Here is a 20,446-nt window from a genome sequence, read left to right on the forward strand (position 1 = left end):
GAGAGCACCTTAGCAGAATGCCAGGCACACAGTAAGTGCTCAATGTGTGTGGTCTCTCTTCCTTTGCATCTTCAGCTGCAGCCTAGCCCTCTTTCCCGGACCTTATAGTAGGGGCAAACCCAGGAGGCAGAGTGTGTCCGATTTGGCCAAAGAGGAGTGGTCACTGTGGACTGTTTGGCTGGCCATCAGCTAAAATTTAACACCCTAACTCTGCCAAGGGACACCTTTGTTATCCTTCAAACAGGGGGAAAAAAGACACTTGACATGTTTCACCTACCATTTGTATGAAGTTTGTCAAACCACGTCCCAAGTATTGGAAGAGAATCCACATTATTCATCCCATAAATCTGCTTAAATTCCCCCAGGGGGAAGATGGCTAGCCGCAGTGCTTGAAGCCAAGAGCTGACACAATCACTCTATGATTCACCTTGAACAGCTGCAGTGTGAAAACGCACACACGGGCTCACATAAAAATGGGCTAACATTTTTTAGATTTGCCCCTTGCTTATTTTTTTTTCAATTTTGTTCTTTGACCTCATTATTTCCCTTCATTCACAGAATCTGGAAACAACCCTGGCATTTCTTTGGACGGCTGTGACCAGGTTTTGATTAAGCCCAAAAGAATCAAATCACCAAACATTTATAATGTGGTTCAAGGCAAACAGTCGCAGCTCTCAAAGATTCATAGTCAGGCTGCAGGGAGAGAAGATGTGGAAGGCAACATCTAACAAATAATACTGGTGCTGAGGGGGAAAAATGACAGTGGGCTGGGATGGACTGGAAAGGCAGCAAGGAGGAGGCAGGCTTGAGTTGATCTGAAGGAGAGCTGGTGGAAGGTCATTCCAGGGGGCAACTGAGTAGACAAACGCTCAGAGACAGGCTGACCGGGGAACAGTGCTGAGGTCAGCACTTGCTTAATGAGTGGCCCAATTCAGCCACTCATTAAGCAAGTTCCTAAAGAACACCCCATAGCAGTCACTATGATTCACGCTGAGGCAAATATACAAAAGACGAGCAGCTCTGCCTTGGAGAAACACATAGGAGCAGTCTGGTTAAGAGCAGATGTGGAGTCAGCTGGCCGGGGTTCAAATCCTAGCTCCCACTTTCCAACTCTGTGGCTTTGAACAAGTTATGCCAGAGATAAGAATTCGTGTTTTATTTATTAGCAAGCATTTCCAGAGAAAACCAGTTGGAGAGTGAGAAAAGAGAGCCACAAGGGCTCTCTGGAGACAGGACAGAGGAACCCTCAGAGGTGTTCTGAAATAGGCACGCCTTCCTAATGGTTACCTCTGGCTAAGGACTGCCCTGGGGGTGCAGGGATTCCTTGGTCAAAGGGGATCAACCCCTGAAGGCAGCCATCCAACAAAGAGAAGAGGTGGCAGGCTCCAAGGGAGGAAAAGCACGGAGCAGGAGCTAATATGGCAAAAGGTAAAGTGGATCCGAAGGGATGGGACAGAGCACGGACAGCGTGTGCTACAAAGGGTTAATTGTTGTTGTTTTTATTATTGTTGTAGTATTACCATTTATATTATTTTTACCCCTCAAAAAAAGCAAATAACCCAATTATGATAACACAATGTGATGTAAATGCTGAAAGAGAGGTCTCCAGGCTGCTGTGTACATGCAGAGAAAGGAGTGGCTAAGGCCGTAGGTCTGGATTCAGGCCTAAGGAGCAACAGGTAAGACTGGAGGAACAAGTCAGAGCAAGACCCGCAAAGCAGGGCCTGGAATGCTGGCTGGGAAACTAAAAATTGCAAGGCTCAGGCGGAACACAAAATTGTGCAGCCGCTACAGAAAAGTGTGGAGATTCCTCAAAAAATCAAAAATAGAACTACCATATGATCCAGCAATCCCACTTCTGAGTATTTTTCATTTGGAAGAAATGAAAACAAGATCTCAAAGAGATATTAGCAATCCCATGTTCATTGCAGCATTATTCACAGTAGCCAAAATGCGGAAACCACCTAAACATCTGTCAATGGAGGAATGGGAAAAAAATGTGGTATATACAATGGAATATTATTCAGCCTTATAAAAGAAGGAAATTCTGCCATACATGACAACATGGATGAACTTTGAGAACAGTATGCCATGTGAAATAAGCCAGTCAGAGAAGGACAAATGTGGCATGATTCCACTTATACGAGGTATCTAAAATACAGTCATGCACCACATAACAACATTTCAGTCAACAATGGACCACATATGCAATGGTGGTCCCACAGGATTAGTACCATATAGCCTAGGTGTGTCATAGGCTATACCATCTAGGTTTGTGTAAATACTCTCTATGATGTTTACACAATGAAGTTGCCTAATTATGCACTTCTCAGAACATATCCCTGTCTTTAAGCAACGCATGACAGTAGTCAAATTCATGGAAGCAAAAAATAGAAGTGTGGTTGGCAGGGGGTGGAGGGAGGGGCAAATGGGTATAAATTTCCATTATGCCAGATGAATAAGTTCTACAGATCTGCTGTAAAATATTGTACCTAAGGTTAACAATACTGTATTGTACATTTTAAAATCTGTTAAGTGGGTAGATCTCATGTTAAGTGTTCTTACTACAACACAATTTTTTTTAAAAAATTGCACAGATCATGCTTCAGGGAGCATTTGTGATTCTGGTTCTCCATCAAGTCTCATATTTTGTTCAAATTCTGGACCAACCATCGCCTTATCAAAACCTGGTAAATGTTCAATAACACGGCATTATGTTACCTAACAAGGCTTGGGTGAGTTTGTTCACAGCAGGAAGGCAAACTGGAAAAGACCCACAGCAACTCTGTATGGTTATAAAGCCCCGCTTGGTCTAAATCATTCTTCCCCTGTGAATGGGGATTGCCACTGTGCCCACTCAGAAGAGGTAAACTGAAGTGCACACAGCCCTTTTTGTTGGACTTCCCTAGAAGAGTCTCGTGCCGCACACAGGAGGTAGGAAAGGTCTTTACAGCATATACCTTCTCTCGGGGTGAATGTGAATGTGGCACGTTCACCACTTGATCCTTTCAGTGGAAAGCTCCATGCCCATCATGTTATAAAGACATCAATTTGAGCATAGCAGTGAGGCCCGTGTGAAATATTCCACTTTATCCAAACCCACTTTGCAGTTTAGATGAAGGCTCATCCTCTGTTAAAAGTAACATGATCTCATGTCCAACAGTCCCAGAAAAAGCCCATTCTGATACCAAGTTTCCCCTGCTGCAAGCCAAATCAATTCTTTCTTCCCCTTTCCTGGTACCATGAGGGCAGGCAAGAGAGAAGCCAGGAAGACACAGGAAGGAAGATTACCCTGTGAAGTCTCCAAAGCAGTTTAATCTGAGAATCAACAGGAATCTTTTTTCTTTGTGACTCAAGGCATAAGGAATCACCACAAATCAGTGGTCGTTCACAAGGAGTAGACCCAGCTCACGGGTGCCCCTGACGTGGGGTGCAGCATGACACCCACTTTATCAAGCCTGAAAGATTGGCTTGTCCATGGGAATGACCCAACAAGAACGGGATCCTAAGCATCAGAAGGTTCCCAGGAAATCAATTTCAAAGCCTCAGATTGCCAGTGGGGAGAATGGGCAACCCATCTTCCCACCAAAACAACAGTCCCAAATAATGAACTTCCTATTGTCCGACAACAGGAGGATTTGGAGAGGATCCTAAGACAATAAGAGCTTTAAAAGCTTGAATCCTCATTTCCCAGCCTTCTGCAAATGCCCCACTTACCCCATGCCAAACAGGAGAGGCTTCTCAAGATCTCCAAAGGTGCCATCCGCCGCGGCTGCTCACATCCTAGGTGAGAGACTAGGATTCAGAGCACCACACCCCATGGTACCAACCCTCCTCCTCCTCCTGGCTTTCGGGTCTAGAAAGGTGGGTCTCAGTCCACAGTGGTTCTACCTACAAGAGCAGACATAGGAACATCATGGGTTTTGTGCTCATCTTTTTGTGTGTGTGTGTGTGAGGAAGATCAGCCCTGAGCTAACATCCATGCCAATCTTCCTCTTTTTGCTGAGGAAGACTGGCTCTGAGCTAACATCTATTGCCAATCCTCCTCCTTTTTTTCCCTTTTTCTCCCCAAAGCCCCAGTAGATAGTTGTATGTCATAGTTGCACATCCTTCTAGTTGCTGTATGTGGGACGCGGCCTCAGCATGGCCAGAGAAGCGGTGCGTCGGTGCGCGCCCAGGATCCGAACCCTGGCCGCCAGTAGCAGAGCGCGCGCACTTAACCACTAAGCCACGGGGCCGGCCCCTGTGCTCATCTTTTATATACCTCTAGAGGTTGCAAGATTATCCTCTGAAACATTAACAAAGTAACACAGGAAAAGTACTTCACATGTTGTAGACAATAAATTATTATTTGATATGAGTATTTTAATAAGCAATTAGTATTTTAATAATCAAAGAAGCATTTACCAGGCCCTTATTCAACTATGGCTTTGTAGAAAGCTCATTGGCCGCAGTTATTCTTTTTTTTTTTTTTTTTTGCTGAGGAAGATTCGCCCTGAGCTAACATCTGTGCCAATCTTCCTCTATTTTGTATGTGGGTTGCCGCCACAGCATGGCCATCGTGGAGTGGTGTAGGTCCATACCAGGGAACCAAACCTCGGCCACTGCAGCAAAGCGTACCAAACTTAACCACTAGGCCACGGAGCCAGCCCCAGTCATGGTTATTCTTGCCCACCAAAATCTCTTAATTGATGGAAGTCAGAATTCTCCAACATCAGAGCACACGATTCCAAGGTACCACATGAGGCTCTATGATTCACTGCAAGATCTCAAAAATCCACCCCTAACCATTAAACAAATGAACTTTCCCAAAGTGATGATCTCTCCTCCATAGGTGTTATCAATGAATGCCGTGTTAATACTTGTTTTCAAGCAACAGAATCAAAATAAACTGGAGAAGTGGTACTGCAAAACACTTACGAAGACTGTACACCTCCTTTTCTCCACTCTCATAAAAACACCAAGTAGAACAAACAGCAGCACCAGCGCTGTTCCTCAGCACACCAGGTCACAGCGGACAGGCCAGACCAAGGGCAGCTAGGCAATCCGTTGTCTTAGAAAATAACTCCACAGCTGAGCCGATTCACTACACAAAATGTCAACCGAGACTCACTCGGTGGGCAGAGCATGAGTTATGTCTGCACAGCCCTGTAGAGCCTTTTCCCAGCTCATAAGCCCTTCCCGTCCCCAGTTCAGCCCCTTGCAATACTCAGCACCTAAATCAATAGTAACTAATTATGCCCTATATTCCCCAGGACCTTTTCAATTGACAAGCCCCAGGGAAAACAAATGGCTTAAGGCTGGGCGACTTCAGTAATGCCGTATTCCTTTGTGGAGGAATATTAACCAGCCAACCTCCTCCGCCCTACGCTTTTCGTTTCCCTTCTTGCTTATGAGGTCAACCACAGCATGAAACAATCCACACTCCCCCCGCAAAGTACCAAGGAACCCCAAACGCTGGAAAAACAGTCTCGGAAAATGCAAGGGCAACACAAAACCAATATTGGTAATCATCAGCACCATTTCTCTCCCAGTTCAATTCTGGAGTAACTACATTTAACAAACTGCCTTCATAGAAGCAACCTCACCAACTTACATTCCAGTCTCTGCCAAGTTTTGAGCTTTGCACCCATTTCATTTCTACTGTAAAGATAGCAAAAAAGGAAGAAAGGGAGAGAGGGAGGAAGGAAGGAAATAAGACCAGAGCAGGGAGACCCTCAAGGAGGTGAAATAAACAAAAAAATAATAATAATCCCAGGAAGGTGAGATAAAAATTGGAGGCGAAGGGGCCAGCCCAGTGGCGTAGTGGTTAAGCTCACCCGCTCTGCTTTGGCAGCCCAGGGTTCGCGGGTTCAGATCCCGGACACGGATCTACGCACCGCTCATTGATCCATACTGTGGCAGCATCCCACATACAAAATAGAGGAAGATGGGTGCAGATGTTAGCTCAGGGCTAATCTTTCTCAGCAAAAAGAGGAAGATTAGCAACGGATGTTACCTCAGGGCCAGTCTTCCTCACCCAAAAAATAAAAAATTAGAGGGGAAACATACGCAGCCAGTTTACCACCAACCAACTAGGATAAAATTAAAATATGGAAAGTGACCCTCGTAATCCCACCTACCCATAATGAAAAGAGAAAAAATGGGAGAAGTGGTTTTGTTTTATTCTATTGCAATAACCTTTGACATTTCTGGAAGGAAGGCACTGAGAGAAGTTGTGAGGTTAGAAGGATGACAAGAAAGGGTAGGAAGGGAAAACACTCAATGTACTACAATTTATTAAGTGCCTACTTTGTGCCAAACCACAAGGTAGGTCCCTTACATAAATACTCATGGAGAAATCTCACAACAGCCCCCCAAAGCAGTTTTCATTTCTTGCATCTCACAGTAGGGGAAATGCAAGCTCAGAGAGGTTAGGCAACTTTCCTGAGGCCACACAGCTAAAAGCAGCAGCGCAGGAATTCAAACCCAGCTCTTTCTGACTCCCAAGTTTTTATTCTTACACTGCCTCATACTCAGAAAGATTTTCTGAGAAAACTAAAATGCCAAGACCCGTGCATTAAATACGAACCAAAATGAAACTTTCTTCCTCAGTCATCACAGCAAATTTCCTCCGCCCTAGTACAAAGTAAGGCTGTATTGTCAAGCGGGTTGAAACAGCTACAATTCACATTAAATTACCAGCAACTCTTATGTAAAATCTAGTTAGATGTTTCCAAAGCAATTTCACAGGGTGTGCCCCAGTGAATATACAAAACCCACCTTAGGACAATTTGATTCAATGTGTATGATATGCAAGAACACAAGGTATCTTTTAATAAAACTGAAAAACATTATGTCAAAGACATCAGGATAAATACATAATGTCTTCCTCCCTACTCCCAGGAGACTCAGCTACTTAGTTTTAAAGACTTAAAATCTTTTTTGACAGAGTTCCACACGGCAGAATTTTTAAAATGCATGTAAACTTAAGACAAGAGGTAGTGTTTGTATATGCTTCATTTAAAATACAATCAAAAACCAAAGCTGGTTCTTTCAAAAGACCAATAAAATTGATAATGTATTAGCAAGAGTGATTATGAAAAAAAGAGAAAAAGGCACAAATAACCAATACCAGGAATGAGAAAGGAAACATTTCTATAGACTACAGTCTATAAAAATTTTATAAAAGGATATTATGATTATGTGCAACTTTATACCAATAAATTTAAAAATTTACATGAAATGGGAAAATTCCTATAAAAAATACTAGTTACTAAAATAAGTTCATCTTAACGGTCCTATTTCTATTAAACAAATTGAATCTGCAATTAAAATAAAAATACAAACAGCCAGAGCGAAACCAGGTTATTTATGGGAGACATAAGGGGACCAAAAAAAATCATAATGACACAGAAATTGTAACTTTCTCTCAGACCTGCACAGGCATATAGTAGAATTAATCCAATTTCACATGTCTGCATGATGATATCCTCTAATAGTCCCATGTGACAATGTCTAAAAACCTTTATGAATAATATATTCCCCTTTCTCTGAGGATTATTGTTCCATAAACTCATGCACAAGGGTCTATTAGTCAGTTTCACCAGCATTATCACAAGATCCAACTTGGTTGTCTTTCCTGTTGAGTGAGTTGGGAAGGGTTTCTTGGGGGTGGGAGGAGTGGGCCACACGCCCCATGTCCGTATCAAGTTCATTTCTACCTGCCAAGTTCTTTCATGAGCCCACAATGAGCTAGAACACAGGGCTCTAGCAGTTGTGACAGCCTGGACCACATAATCTGCCTTTCTTCCCCGGGTGTGTCTGGTTTGGCTTAAAAGTAATTTCATTTTACTTCTGTATCGTTAACTTCAGGGAAGCTGGAGGGTGAAAGCAAACTGAATAATACTGAGGCCATGGCAACCTGTCCCGTGGCCCCCAAAGTTCAAGTGGAAGGTGCGCAGAGAAAGCCAGGCTGTTCCATTCCAGTGTTGAGAGAACGACAGGATCGGCTACTAACATCATCCTAATTGCACCCTCCCCAGAAGTGGGAGAAACACTTTTAAATGAAATTTGGTTTCCTGTAAATGCAGTAAGAGCCACACATTTCTTCACCTTTGTTTCTTGCCCTAGGAGTAAGACAATTCTCCAAAACTTCTTATGAAGGATTAGCTTACAAAACACACATACACATAGCTCCCACTGCTCTGTACTAACCAGTTGATCAGATATGAAATAGGTGACACAGGTAATAGTTAACCCAAAAGCCTCCACCTGACCCCCATGCATCGCGCAAATACCACACATGCCAAATGAAAGCTCGTTCAGGGGCTCGAAATAAAACCTAAAAAATGTTTGCAAGAAAGCTTACCTTACAAGTCTAAGTGTGGCTTGCCATGATCCTAACTCCAGCGCCACCCTCCACCCAAACTTCCTCTCCCCACCCCACCAGAAATTGACTTGGGCAATCAATCTGAGGATAAACCAACTGCCATAAAAAGACTACCCTTTTCCCCTAAAGTTCCAGATAAACAAATAACACCTCAATAGCCAGGAAGCCTTGAGCAGAACAAACTTAATCAGACACAAAATTAATGAGAAGCCAGGCACTTCCTATGCCTCGCTCCAGAACTCCCATCCAGGAGCCTATCGGGTGCCACAGCTTCTGAATATTCCTTCGGAAGTTTTTCTCATTGGAATCCCAAGCCTTTTATGGGGTTCACTTCCAAGGACATTGACCTGTAATTACTGAACGCGCAGCAGGACAGTCCGGGACAGGAGCATCTTTGGGGGGTAACATGATTCCCCAGTCTCCCTCCCGACCCGTATCCCGTAGGAGCCTGGGTTACAGAAGGCAAGAGGGGAAAGGTGAAGAGCTTTCAAAGCACGAACCCGTTTACCCTGGAGCCAGAACCCACATGGGCGGCGTCCCCGGGCAGCCTGGGCGCAGCGTGGAGACACAGCTCGCTGATTCCGGGCGGGGGTCTCCGGGCGCACAGGTGCCCCCGCCGCAGCTGCAGAGTTGGGGGCTCTCATCTGGCTTCTCCTTACCCAGAGCCACCCTCGGCTGCTTGCCCTCTCCACCCTACACAAAGAAATTAGCCGGTGGAAAGAATCGGTTTTAAAATTCAAGCTCACCACCGCTGAGCGAGGCGCACATGCTTCTCCGTCTTGCTTCACATCTCTCAAACTTCCAGTAACAGAAATAAGGAAGCAGCAGCCTTCCTCTGGCAGCAGGAGTGGGCGTAACTTGTGAAGTTTCATGCTATGATGAATCTGGTCATTTGGGTGTGTTGGAGCGGGTTTGTCGCTCCTCCCCACCCCCGTGCCTCCCTCTTCTCCGCCCCCTTCTCCAATTTAATTCTTCCCTTTGGCTTTTGCAACGCCAAGAACTCAGGCTGGCTGTCATTCAGTCCTGGCACTCTGAGCCTCTCATGCTTAGGGGAAATTTATTCCTAACAGGTTTTAACCATTTTGCAGATGAACCTGGTCGCCCTGCAGAAACCATAAGTTCCTGTCAAGTTTTTTCTGACAGCACATAGCAAGAAAGCAGTGCCTCTTACAGGGTTTAAAAGGCTAGGAATCTTAAATAATTGCACGCGCTCCCTCTTCACGGGCAGGAATGTGGGTAGTTTAGCAAGTGGACAACTAATTACTTAACATCTATTTTAAAAGAGTGGATGGAAGAACAAAAACTAACTTTCAACTGGCTATCTTTCCTTTAAAACAAATATTTCAGATATACAAAATGTTCGAAAATAATATAATGACCCCCCAATTACTCACTATGCAACATTAAAAAATTAACATTGTGAACACAGTTGAAGCCATCTGTAAACTCATCCCTGAAATACATCCCCCTCTCCCTCCTCCTAGAAAAATAACTGCTATAAATTGATTTCCCATGAGCAATTTTTATATCAGTTTCTAAAAATTCTAAAGGAAAGATGCTAACTTGAAGTTTGCCAGAAAGCAATCCAATGAGCATCCCTCTGCTGGGCTTGACCTTGGTTCCCAAAGAGAGGTTTCATTAAATAAAACTAAAAATGACCACACATTACATGGAGCCTCAGGTGGCTGGCTAACAAGAACGAAAGAAATCACAATATCAGAAAATAGGAGATCTGGAAGTACAAGTGGAGGCCATCTCTGAACTAGTTGAAGCATTCATGGATGAAATTGATAGCTTAATAGAGCATTATCACTTTACAAGGTTAATAGCTGTGTCAAAAGCCAAGGATACTGACCCACACTGCAAGGGGCTTTCCTCAAAGACACAGGCTACAGAAATAGAAACACAACATTCATTATAGAAGTCCTAATTACTCAAATGCGTGCTGGAGTTACAGGCTGGGAGCAGTACTCAGAAAAGGGAACTTTCAAGATAATGATAAAAACCAAAATGGTGGGAACTATGATACATTCAAAATTGACTCACATATATATATTCATATATAAATATGAACATGAAGAAGTAGATGCCTAGTTTATCTTTATATTCCTAGTACCTTGCATAGAGGTTGGCATATATAGAAATTTATTAACTCTTTGGTAAATCAATGAAGCAAATGAACAAAAGAATGCCCAGGAAGACTTCTGAAGGAGAATGAAGAGAGGAGTGTTTAGATAAAGCAGTGATCCTTAACAGGCAGTGACTTTGTCCCTAGGGAATATTTGGCAATATTTGAAGACATTTTTGGTTGTCACAACTTGGGGGTGCTACTGGCCTCTAGTAGGTAGAAGTCAGGGATGCTGCAAAACATCCTAAAATGCACAGGAAGTCCACAACAAAGAATTATCTAGGCCAAAATGCCAATAGTGCTGCTAGTAAGAAACCCTGAGATAGAGGTTTCACTCTCAACTGTCACTTAATTGATTTATTCTATATAGGATCATCAACATTATGAAGGGTTTCTCCAGGGACTTATAAAAACACTGAAGAGCATTTCTCCTTTTCCACTGTGCAGCCTTTGATGCCTGGGACCATCTACATGAGCCCGGAAGAAAGTGGGTGCTGGGGTCAGAAGCAGTAAAGCATTCAATGGTTTGGGGCACAGCCTCAGGTCCATGCAACTCACCAAGCTAACGGCTTATGTTGAATTTGGATGAAAATAATCAAGTACGGAGTGGGAGGAAGATGATATAAAGCTGCAGTATCAGCTTTACAATGGTAGATATCACAGTTGGGGGAAGGACGGTGGTGTGCAGAGTGAAAGAGATGTGCAAGATACACAGACAAAGACAGGCTTATCACAGCTCCACCAGTCATTTCTCCATTGACAATCATTAGCTAGAGACACTCCATTGAGAACAGGAAGGATGTTTAATCTCATTACAGCTGCGAAAAGAAAGTTACAAATCACTTACAGGAAAAAGAATGGAAGCCCCATAGAAGTCTACCAGTCAGGGTGAAGGGCTGTAAAGTGAACACATCTTTCCTATAGGATTTCTGGTCTCATCATTACCTAAGAAGGATTTCTTTTAATTGGAATGCCATATATGTTTTTTTCTTCTTTCTGATATTATTTAATTTCTGCTTGTGGGGGAGAAGAGTTTTGTTGTTGCTGCACAGTGTTTCTTAAGAGCGGGGCAGGGGGCAATGAGTTTGCTCATCTTGAATCCCCTTGAAGCCTAACAGATGGTGGGTATGCAATAAATTCATGTTGGATTGAACTGAATGAGTCACCACCTCATTGCCCATCTCTCAGGCCTGAAAATAAAGAGTCCCCTCCAGCTACTTCTGGAGGAATCCATAGGTTGTTCAAGAGTCTGAACAACCTGTGAGCAGATATAAAACCTGTTGGTTTCACTCAGTGGCTGACAGATTTAAAAAGACCTGACACGGGTGAAAAGGGCTGACCTGACACAGGTAGAGCCCGCCAACATCAGAACCCAAGAGGTCCCCAGGCAGTGGCCATCAGCCTCACAGGGGAGTGGCTCTTTGCACCAAATGCCTTTGCTCCTGTAACAGAAGGAAGAATGCCAAGCTGTGGGTGCCCCGCTCCACACACCACTAGACAGATAGGTAGTATGGAAGACACTCTGTCCTTCTCGTGTTACCAGCCACTTAAACTGCAGTTTTGAATGCCGCTAGCTGCTTTTAAAAACTCATATGAATTTAGGAAAAGAAAATGTGAGCACAGTTATGAGCCTGACCAAAAGCAATGAACTTATGCATGAACGAACAGTATTTCTGTTCCAAAGAAATGCAACCAGTAGAGGGAGCACAGTTGACTTCTGTTAACAATTTCCCAAGATCAGGATAAACCTGGGAACAATATTCAATGATACGAGCTAGAAAAATAATCACATATTACCACAAATGAAAAGATTTATATAAAAATACTTTGAAAAACTATAAGCCATGACACCCTTACAAGGTATTTGTATTGTTAATGGATATTTACACAAAAGCTGGCTAAACAGACATAAGAAGAGTATATAATAAATAAATAAATACATGTTGGAAAAAACAACATTTGGTGCGTGGGGGGAAAAGTTGCAAAGGGTTAAACTTCTCTCTTTCCCTTTGTCAGCTGAATTTATACTCAAAAACAAAAAACTATGGAGAGTTTATTTTCCCCATAGATTTTAACTCAGTCTTTACCTTGCTTTTTTACATATTAGATCTATAACAGCTGACTTTTAAAATCCATTTAAATTGTGTTCTCAATGACACAAATGCCTTCTATAAGCAAGAATCTTCTGGATTTCTGTTCCAGGGTCTTCAGAACCAACCTGATCAGGAATCGAGGCAGCTTTACCCAAAAGCGTTGCAATCAGCTGAGCTGACGAGGTCTGCGAATTTGATGCTAGTGCCTGCAATGACCTTACCTTCCCCTTTCCCAGCTCCCCTATGGATCTAAGGAAAGTTCCCAGGAACGAGGTAAGACGTGCTCACATCAACCTGCCATCCCCTGTGTCACCTGGCAACAGCACATGAGCAGCAACACTGGGGAGAAAGAGCATTTTCCTCCTCAGGTTAGGTGAAGCCCCACCGGGGTGTTAATTAGTACAGTCACATTATCTGAATCCAAACAAAAGGATGATTCCCCAGCATAATTGCAGATCCAAATGCAGATCCCATTAATCCTATGGTGTCACTAGGGACATTCAGAAGTTTTCCATGAATACATTTTGCAGTTGGCTACCAATTGATTGCCAAAATCAATTTTTTATATTTGAAACTGATGAAAAGGCTAAATATGGATCCATCCCACCCACTCCTGTGCTTGGTGATCTGAGGATCTGCTCAGGAATACCGACCTGTTTGAAAACCCCTGATTGAGCCCTAGACGAGGCCTGCCTTCTCTCTGACAGAAGAACGAGGTTCATCCTTGCAGATGATGTCTGGAAGTACAGGCCCTCATTAAATCTGATTTGATAGGGGAATGTTTTATGACCTAAAATTAAACCTTGCACAGGGCCAGCCCCGTGGCTTAGCGGTTAAGCGCGTGCGCTCCGCTGCTGGCGGCCCGTGTTCGGATCCCAGGCGTGCGCCGACACACCACTTCTCTGGCCATGCTGAGGCTGCGTCCCACGTACAGCAACTAGAAGGATGTGCAGCTATGACATACAACTATCTCCTGGGGCTTTGGGGGAAAAATAAATTAATTAATTAAATAAAAAAAAAAAACCTTGCACCAACCAAACTCAGAGACTCTTAACATAGTTTTCTCTATCTGAAAACGGAATGCCTAACAATTAAGCAGAAATAGTCCTGAAAAATACAAAGTCTGTCGAAAAGAGGCCAAGAAAACTCTAATAGCCTTTCAGTGCCACCTCCAGAATATACTGCAGCAACTCAGTGTGTGTGCAAGTTCTTTAAAATCAGAGGCTTCAATTTCCTCAACCATTAAATGATGATGTTCAAATTAATTTTCTCTGGTTTCCTAGCTCTATCTTCCAATTATGTATTTCCATAATTTCAAAACTCCCATTGCTTTCACTGCCCCAAATTACATTTCCTTATAGAACAACTTTTATCTAACACACCAAAGTCAAGGCTTGGACTCAGTGGTGGCCCACACACTTATAAGTGAAGCCAGGCTTGTAACTGGAAGGGTGAAGAGGAAAAGCAAGAAGTGCAACCAGAGGATAAAGGTAACAAAGAAGGCAGAGGAAAAGTCCATGAACCCTTAGCACCAACCAGCAATGAAGCATGTGGGGCCAGATGCTGTCCCGCCCACGCACACAGTGAGGCTGTTGGTGCCAAGGGCCCTGCGCGCCTTGCACAAGAGGTACATGTGGTTCGTGGGGGTGAGAGCATCTGGGTTTTCCCTAGTGTGGGATCTCTCAATAACAATAATAATTATTACTGGCACTAAAAGTAAGATCATGCTGAAAACTAATATGAGAAGATAAGAAGTCAAGTTCTAATTTCGGTCCTGCCGTCTCTCCAAAGAAATGTATGGCCAGGACAGACTTATAATCCAATAGATAGCCTCCTGAAAAAGCCAAGTCAAAGAGCGTTCCCACTGGGGAAGGACATGAAATAAGAAGACCTTGTTCAAGTCCAGGCTCCACCAATAACCAGATGAATAACTTAGAGCAAGCCACCTAGTCTCCCTTCAATAAAATGGGAGTTTGAAACAGATGCCTATTGATGGGGGGGGGGGGGCGGCATGGGTTGATGCTTTGTATGGGGCACATGCCCGACATTTTCCCTAAATGGTAAAGGGCACTAACCATGCAAAGACAATTTTCAATCAGAAAATAAGCCAAGCCTGTATCTCAAACTATGTCACTGTTTAGAACGTTTTTGATGATTTCATGTTGATATTGCTGTTTTGGTAATGGATGAAGTGCAGTTCAGACACTAGTTATGTGCCGAACCAGAGAGTGGAGTCCTTCCAAGACCTCTTGAGTCCTCCCTACTGAGTCCCTAATTTGAGGAAGCAGCAGGCCCCCTCATGAGGGTCAACACAGTGATCCACACAGGCCCTTGGCACTCACCAAAGATAACCAATATAATGGTATTTGTTTTTGTTATTCATGGGGGAGAACAGTTTTGATTTTTATTTTATATTAAAATACATTGGTAAGTGTCATTTCACATTTTCGAGACCAAAATATATTGGAGGGAGGGGAGGGGGGAATGAGGTGAAGCGGATAGAAAGGACACACCATTGGCTACAATGGTGAGGTGAAAAGGGGCACACCCATAGACGCGATTCTAAGACCTGACATCTTACAGAGTTCTCTGCTAGTGACAGGCACATAATCAATTAAAATTAGGTGACTTCCAATGTCAGGGGGAACATGCTAGTGAGAATTCACTTGTTTTGCTCTCCCTTCTAAGAACATAGACATTAGATTTTATGGTCTCTGGGAGCATTTGGTGCCATTTTCCCTAATGTAAACAAAAATCCAACATGCAAAGATTATTTCCAGTGAGGAAATACAACAAGCCTGTATCTCGAAATAGTCAATGACCTGAGGTAGGCAAGAGAAACTTGAAGAGTCATAGAGCCATATATGTAAGAGCAGAAAGAGGGTCTTACTGATCACTCATTCCTCTGAGGTCAGAAGGGTTAAGTGGCTCGCTCTGGTTCACATAATAAAATAACGGCAGATTCAGCCTAGAACTCAGATCTACCGAAACAAGTCTGCTGTATGTTCCACCAACTCAATTACTACCTCCTTAAAAAAAAAATTCCCTAAAATAAACATTAAATGCAGTATACACATATATAATTTTGGGCCCCAACACAGTACAAAAGGCACATATAAATAAAAAAATGATACAAATTGAGCCCATCTAAAACTAATAAGCAACCATAATAACTAGGTGCATGGGAACTTTCTCGGCTCAGCCCCAGACAAGCAAACAAGAAGCTCAGAGATCTGGGATGGAAGGACACAGTCAAGCCGAGATGGCTGAAGGCAGTCTGATTCACCATCAGCCAGCAGCCTCCCAAACAAATTACAGTGGTAGCCTTAGCAAGACTGCAGGTGAAGCCTGGTGGAGACATGGGACAAATTCATACATGCCCAAGGGGCCATGTGGGCACCCTGGCCAAAGACAAGGACTCTCCCAATTAAGAAAGTCCTACTTCTGGAGTCCCAAGAAATTAAAATATGTCTCTACAGATACCACAAAATAGCATCATTTTCACTTGTACATGAATGTTCATTGCAGAATTATTCCAATAGGCAAAAAGTGAAAACAACCCAGGTACCCATCAACAGATGAATAAGGATAAACAAAATGTGGTCTATCCCTACAATGGAATATTACTCAGCCATTAAAAGGAATGAAGTTCTGATACATGCTACAACATGGATGAACCTTGAAAATATGCTAAGTGACAAAGTCAGCCACAAAAGGACAACTATGGCATGATCCTACTTAGGTGAAATATCTAGAATAGGCAAATTCATAGAGATAAAAAGCAGATTAGAGGTTACCAGAAACTGAGGGAAGAGTGGAATGGTGAGTTATTGCTTAATAGTTAACAGTGTTTCTGTTTGGGGTGATGAACAAGTCTGGGACATAGATAGTGATGATCATTGTACAACATTGTGAATGTAATTAATGCCACTGAATTGTATACTTAAAAAGGTTAAAATGGCAAATATTATGTTACATATATTTTACCACAATTTCTTTTTAAACATATAAAAAAAACCCCATAATTTTCAACCTATTGGCTCAGGTATGTGTAGCTTTTCAAAAATACCGTTGCTAAAAACAAAAGTAAGCAAAACTTTAATCTAAGCACATTAACCAAGCTTTAAAATGTGCCTTTTTTTCCTGTCACATCACCATGGTCTTAATCACACACCTAAAAGAGCGATTTTCTCTTAATGTAAAAGATAAAATGGGATTGTCTAACCTATTAAGTTAAATCGTCTGCAATTATAAAGATAAAACATGGCACACCTTTTCACATCAAGAGCTTTCTCAGTCTGCCAGGTGTCACACCTGCAGAGAACTCTCGCATGGATCCCCTTCCACCAACTCGTCCCAATCCCAAATTTCAAAGCAGATCAAGCAACCAGAAAGGGTTGGATCTGAGTCCAGAACCATAAGAGTGAAGGAAATACATAAAACAATTACCAGTTGAAAATATTAAATGGCACACATTTTAACAGACCACATTTAACAGATCTGGACTGGCCAGAAATTCCTTTTCTAGTCACAAACCCGTCATTTAATCTTTGAAAAGCCTCAGTCCCTCATCTGTAAAATGGGGATATAATAGCATTTCCCTTGTGAGGCTGTGTAAGGCTGAGTCACTCACATTTCCTGAGCACTCACTCCGTGCAAACCACGGGGCTGGGAGCTGCTCATCCATTTTTGTACCTGGTCCTCACGGGGGGCAGTTCTCCTCCACCTCATGGCTGCATTTGGGCTATAGACTTGTCATCGTCATAAACCTGGGCATCCTCATGTTCACTGTATTTGTTTTTCTTATCATCGTCACCCTTAGTATTCACGGGTTCTGGGCTCACACAGTCAGAGGGCTAAGTCTGATTCCCAAAGCCTGCAATTACTCATGAAGTACCTCATCCCCCTCTCAAGGCCAAATGTAGCAGGCAAGCAACATATTTCCAGGTTCATCATGAAGCTCCTGGAAGGTAATCATCACTTCGTCTGAGCAAGATGACTGAACAAGGTATCTAAGATGAGCAAACTAAATTGGGCAATAGGTACAGAATATGCATAATGTATGCATAGCAAATTCATAAATGGATTCCCTGAGCCCTTTTGCAGAACCAAGATCTCCTACAAGAGGCAAGTTCAAGGTCTGGACGGAGATCGTTAACCATCGGGTGGATATTTTATACTAACCTGTTCACAAGGTTGGTTCCCCATCAAAAGAAATACATAATGAACAGAATCTTGCTCAAGCTCAACCAGCTTGCACTCTCCCAGACTCTCCAGTAAAACACAGCCGGTGACTCATAGGATGACAAACTGCTCTTGGCACAGGTACCAAGAGTTACACACGCCTACTGGTCGGTGTGGGGTAGGCTCATGCAAGCAGGTTGACACGCATTTCACGAGATCACCTGAAACACCAAAGCTCAGCCCTCTACTCCCAGCTATCTGGTTTCGAGAAAAGGAATTTCTCATCATTGGATCACAGCGATGCCAACCTGCAAACCAAGAATCTTGGCTGCAGGCTGGCTAGGACCAAGATAAGCCATCTCTGGCTTTTACAATTCTCAGCTTCAACAAATTCACACACCTTGCTGAGGCTCTGGCTTATGATTCAGACTTCTCACTCCTCCCAAAGCCCTGTGCCTTGAGAGCCTTTGTTCTTTTTTCTGGCCACAGATGAACTCAGCCCATTAAAGAACAGCTGTAATCCCCTACACACACAACTTTCCATTGGCAAAAATTAGTCAGGTCGGCTGGGTCTGAGGTCAGCAGCCTCCCAAAAGAACACCCACCAGACAGTCCCCCCACAAAAAAAGTCAGATATAGCTGTTCATGAATTGCCCATTTCCATAGTCTCATAGATGTATATTGGCACATACATAGATCCTATTGACTCATTCAATTTCACTAACCAAAAACAATATTCTTGGCCTTTTGGCATTAGGATGGGTTTTTGTTTTCATAAGGACATGGCACCAACTTGTGCCATTTGCTCCCGTGGGGACTTGTCTTTCTTCTGAGTATACGTGTGACCTTAGACTTGAGGTCTTTGTTCATGGTTGCCTTCTCAGTGAAGTCCTCCTAACTACTCCTCCCACCTCTCCACCACCACCTCTCCCCCCTGGCCCATTGTCTTTCTCACTTCCCTCTTTTATTTTTTCCTTCTTTATATATACACTAAATATTTTCTTATTTTACTATTTGTCTTGTTTATTGTTTCTCTCCCCCACTAGAATGTAAGCCCCATAAGAGCAGAGACTTTCATCCACTTTGCTCCCAACTCTATCTCGAGTACCTAGAAGAGCACTTGGCACATGGAAGACCGTCAGCAAATACTTGACTTAAACTGAATCCACCCCTCATGATGATAACCAAGACCAGAAGTATGACCAAAACCCCTCAGGCCTGAGATCTCTCCTTAAACTATACAAGCAAAGCCTTTGCCCCTTCCTTTTGAACCCCAAATAACAATAAGAATAATAGGGGACAAGGGGCAAAATATACATTTATTCCAATAAAACACAAATACTTGGGCTTTTCAACTTATGCCATAACACTCACTAAGAATTTTCAAGACACTGCATTCTACATCTCTGCAATTCACAGAGTTGTTAACAAAAAGAGGGAAAGATACCAATAAGCCCGCCGTACAGTCAACATCACGCATCCCACCCTCAGCTCACCACCTCCCATCTTTCCAGACCACCCCCTCTGAGACCCCAACCCCAACAATGGCTCCACCTTTCACCTGCCCCTGCAGCCTGCTGCCTCACACTCATCTTTGGTCTTTCATTAAATTCCCTCCCTTAGCTCCCTTGCCTCACTGTTACTTGGTCACATCTGTTTGGCAAAGATATCAACCTGGTTGAATCCAACAACTGCCTAGCTCACACCTGCACCCAGACAGCTGACTGTGGCAAGGGAAAAAAAACCAAAACAACCCACTGGTCTTACTTTAAACTCATGACCACTAACATCAAGTGTGCCCTTCAATGAAATCGGTGCTCTCACACCAATGTTCCCAGTCTATTCACTCCCCTACTCATGAAGTTCACGTCTGCTCTTCTCTTCTCAAAGCCCAATCATCTCTCCCCATCTTTCTTCTCAGCTAATGATCTTTTGTCCTACTTTTCTGAGAAAACTGAAGCAGTCAGAGAGGACTACCACAACTTCCAGGACTGTATATATTCACCAACAAGCATCTATCTGTACCCGTATACTCTGCCTTCCTGCCTGTGACCATAGATAACTATCCACTTCCTACCGAAAATCAATTCCTCCATCTGTGACTAGACCCTATGCAACCCTCCCTCCACTCAAGGACAATGTTCCAGCAATTCCCTCTCTCTCCTCCCCTTGCTCTACTGCAGCATTCCCATAGGTAGGAAAATATGTTTTCCCCACCTAAATCTAAATCACTACTCAACACCCCTGCTGCTGCCACTATAATCTGAGCCACCATCCTCTCTCTACTAGACCACAGCAAAGCCTGCTAACAAGTCTCTCTGTTTCTATGCTTGCCCCTACAGTCCATTCTCATCCCAGGAGCCAGAGAGATCCTTTCAATGTGCAGATCAGATGACATCGCCTCTGCTCAACCCAGGGGTAAAAGCCAGACTCCTTGGTGGGGCCTACAAAGACTGTCTTGGGGCCTCATCATTACCTCTCTGACCGCCCCCTTACTTACGCCATTTCAGCCACTCTTGGCCCTCTTGATGTTCCCTGAACTTTCCAGACACACTTCGTCTCTCTGGAATGTTCCAGATACGCAATTAGTTAATGTCTTTACACCCAGCAGCAGGAGTGTTTGTTTGTTTTTGGTGAGGAAGATTAGCCCTGAGCTAACATCTATTGCCA

General features: G+C 43.3%; 1 protein-coding gene across 6 annotated transcripts in view; it reads right to left on the bottom strand.

Annotated features, from left to right (window-relative positions):
• Positions 1–20,446, bottom strand: part of TIAM1 (TIAM Rac1 associated GEF 1) — a 357,972-nt gene that overhangs the window by 180,258 nt on the left and 157,268 nt on the right. For 5 of the 6 annotated variants that reach the window (XM_058522998.1, XM_058522997.1, XM_058523001.1 and 2 more), the window contains one exon: positions 3,718–3,891. In XM_058522998.1, the coding sequence (XP_058378981.1) occupies positions 3,718–3,763 (46 nt within the window). In that variant the 5' untranslated portion in view covers positions 3,764–3,891. Of the gene's footprint in view, positions 1–3,717; positions 3,892–9,117; positions 9,180–20,446 lie in introns of those variants that run through there. The other variant, XM_058522999.1, reaches the window with a different exon arrangement.

Source organism: Diceros bicornis, chromosome 27 (assembly GCF_020826845.1).
Source record: "Diceros bicornis minor isolate mBicDic1 chromosome 27, mDicBic1.mat.cur, whole genome shotgun sequence".
NCBI classification, from domain to species: Eukaryota; Metazoa; Chordata; class Mammalia; order Perissodactyla; family Rhinocerotidae; genus Diceros; species Diceros bicornis.